At 43.4% G+C, this 3,535-nt stretch overlaps 1 protein-coding gene across 1 annotated transcript in view; it reads left to right on the forward strand.

Moving 5' to 3' along the window:
* The first annotated feature begins 1,553 nt into the window (after positions 1-1,553).
* col2a1b (collagen, type II, alpha 1b) overlaps positions 1,554-3,535 on the forward strand; it is a 43,354-nt gene continuing 41,372 nt past the window's right edge. The window contains exon 1 of the mRNA XM_067239369.1: positions 1,554-1,765. Within this exon, the coding sequence (XP_067095470.1) occupies positions 1,672-1,765 (94 nt within the window). The 5' untranslated portion in view covers positions 1,554-1,671. The remainder of the gene's footprint in view (positions 1,766-3,535) is intronic.

The raw sequence follows: 3,535 nt of genomic DNA on the forward strand, positions 1-3,535 counted from the left end.
AACGGCATCTCAATCTAGAACAGTCATCCATATTCTAGAAAGGTGATCTATATTCTAGAACACTCCAAGTTGCATCCGGAGGAAGTGGCCTGAGATCCTAGATCACATGACAAATAGGAGGACATTGGTCATCTTCATCATCAGCCTGTGTTCATAAGATTTGGTGGACGCAGCATCCAAAATATAACTTCTTTTTTTATTTTATTGCATCAATATGTTTCTTCTGGAGAGCTTGTACAGCTCCTGATGATCTCATGTATCTCTGTAACTTGCTTCTGTCCATCTTGCAAAACAAACAGCATCCTTTTCAGTGTACAACTGTGATCTATGAACACCATCTATCTACTGTAACTGTCGTTACCCTAGCGACAGTGTTGCACTTCTTGAAAGCTTTCATGGGATCCTTCCTGTCTTCCTTCCCTCTGTCCCATCCCCAGGCCACTCTCCTCTCCCCTGGACCAGCCCACACACGCAGGCTTTATAGACCCACACCAGACCAGCTTATCTCTGACTGCAGAATGACAGCCAAGCAGGCAAATCATGTGAGCTAACCTGGCGTCTGCATCAATCCATTCAACCTCATTGGACTGTCTGGCCCTTCCTGGTTGTGTCAGCCAATCACATGGGGCCTCAGCATTAGAGAATGTTAAACATGAACTAAACCATTACATTGTGTTTTTTTACCTGCATTTTAGGATTGTGTACAAACCAGAAAATTGTCATTATTATTCTCTTATTTGAATATCATATTCATAATTGATTGACAGTGTCACCTGCTTCAGCTACAGCATGAAAACAAAAAAACTGCATTCTGTTTTCCTAACTATTGGCTATTAGAATCGTTCATTGAATCGATTACTTTATAATCTATGTTTAATCGACACAGTTACAGTGTATTTCAATGTTAAGCTATTAATCTTATGTTTTTATATGCAAATTATTATCGTGATAAATAAGATATATTGCAACAGTTTTAGAAATAAGTGTGTGTATGTGTGTGTGGGGGGCTACTGTTTAAATCCCAGATGGAGACAGACAGGCGTACACAGCAGCATCCAAACCGATGAATTGCTGTTTAGAATGAAGGTCTATCTTGCATTCACTGCAGGTCATTGAGAAACATCGTAATTAGGCACGAATCATGATAAATGAGTGGGAATATGGTACGCTATAGATGAGAACTCCAATCTAGCGGTGCTCTCTGCTGTGTGCACAGCGGAATGGACTGAACGGTGCAGCGAGCGGCGAGAGGGGGAGGGTCGTAAAGTTGAAGCAAAAACTTTTTTTTTTCTCCGCTTTTTGGGTACCCCTTTTCAGTAGCACACATGAAGGAGGGGTCTCGGAGAATAGGATTTGGGAGACAGAATGGGAGGGAAACCGGGGCTCAGATTTCAGCTTGACAGGGGGTAGGGGCTGGCCTGATATTTGGGAATATACGAAGATTCATTGAAGGGAGCAGGGACATAAAACTACAGTGCCTGGCCTTGAGCGGTCGGTAGCCTACTCAGTTTCTGCAGGGGTCTAGCACTGGATTCCCCATCGTTTTTGGAAGGTTGAATGTATGGTTCGGGGTTGTAACTGGGAACACACACTGAAATACTAAGAGAAGCGTCCGCTCCCTTCCTCCCTTCTTTTTCTCCCCCAAAGGCCCTGCATGTCTAATCTTTAGACATGTTCAGCTTTGTGGATTCGAGGACTGTACTGCTACTTGTAGCAACCCAAGTCGTTCTATTAGCCGTTGTCAAATGTCAAGAGGAAGACGATCGTAAGTGGCAGTTTATTTTCCTTAAAGATTCGATGTATTTTTAATTAACGGTAAATTAACATCATTAGATGCAATGGAAAGCGTTCTCCTTGACTGTGCGGTACCTGTCAAACTAATGTGCACACGGTTGAGTCGCATAAGCACTGTGCATTTGTTTTAGGTTGTAGTCAATTGTTATCTCATATATTGTGATTTGGTATTAAGTTAGTTTACTGTTACGCACAGAATTTGCACCACCGCTGTGGCAAAGGTCTGAGTAAATGTCTACACTATTCACTGTGTACAATAGATTTTTAAGTGTGTAAGCAAATAGTGATTTGTGAATCTTATTTGGTGGGTTATTTCAATGGTGTGCGTAAAAGTGGATAGAATAGTCAAGTGAAGCAGACACTTCACTTCTTAAAGTGACGCGCCATGCGGTATTCTAGGCAGACACAAGGAGATAGGTTTTTTCGACTCGCTTCGGTTTAATCCGATTGTTCAAGTCCAGTTACTTTTGTGAATGCGTAAAGTGGTAGCCCACGGAAGCTCCTGTGCCACATAGCCTACTGTAGCCTTCTGAGTGCTGACGAGTGGATACAGCTCCCCCACCTACTCTCACAAGTCGAAAGCGCCGGACACCTGCGGGTACTTTGGAGACATTCCGAGAGCGCTTCTACAGACTCATTTTTTAACTCCAGATCCACATCGTTGAGAGGACCAAACAGCCAAAGGTGGTCAGGCTCAAGGGCCTTCAGGGAAAAGCGTTAGCATTCCATCGCTGTCAGAGGGCACCGAGGCGAATCCAGGCTTGTTGGAGCGGAATGATGGAGTAATAACGGAGATGCCCAAATCATTTCGGAATTATTACACGAATATCCACATCATAAGGGATACAAATGACCTTAATATCATTCCAGTTCAATGTTTGCCGTGTTTACTTTAGAAAGTTGGAAATCGGAAGTTATATTGAAATCGATTATAATGATCGTTTAGGATATATAAGGTATGGAGGAGGGACGTTGAGTGAAGGTATACCAGTGAGTCAGTGCCAGAAATAATGTTCCATTTGATTTTTACTGTTTCCATCTGGTTTATAGATTACCAACAGGCAGGGACAGTCAGGGGAGAAGGAGAGAAATATTGTCTGGCGAGACGGCCACTGGAAAGAAATTACAGAAAGGGGGGTTATTATTGTATTTCAGCGAGGCACATTCTTTTAAACGTAAGAGATCGAGCATACCAAAGTCTGCGAAATAAAAGAGAGAAGCAGATTTTGGTTGGTGGTGGTTTTCGACAAAAAAAAAATAGCTGTGAAAAGACAAACGTAAAGACAAAAAAAAAACTGACGAAATAGTCTCAAGTTACCCTCTCTGAGAGCTAGGCCCCTGGACATAATGCGAGTCCTTCTTTTCCTAAGCACTACCGGGGGAAATATTTCTGGGACATGCTAAGAAGCCCCAAAGTGGCCAGCAGCAGACTGTGACTGACCCCAGACTAGCAGGCTCAAAGGGCAGCACACAGCAACTGGACAGCGACTCACTGAGAGCGGACTGAGGCCAGGTCTTGCCTGCTCAACTCACTGGCCTAAAGCCACACTTTAGAGATAAAGTGAGAAAGCAAGGCGCGAGAACTGGGCATCTGACGCAAGTAGGCACAGGCCTACTCCTGTACTGCGTGGCAGATAAAGCTGGAGACCAGATAGGACTCCAATATTTCTGAAACACACCTGTGTTCACTTAACAATTTTTCATCCTCCATTTTCTTCCTCGGGCAAATATAAATGACAGC

Source organism: Osmerus mordax, chromosome 1 (assembly GCF_038355195.1).
Source record: "Osmerus mordax isolate fOsmMor3 chromosome 1, fOsmMor3.pri, whole genome shotgun sequence".
NCBI classification, from domain to species: Eukaryota; Metazoa; Chordata; class Actinopteri; order Osmeriformes; family Osmeridae; genus Osmerus; species Osmerus mordax.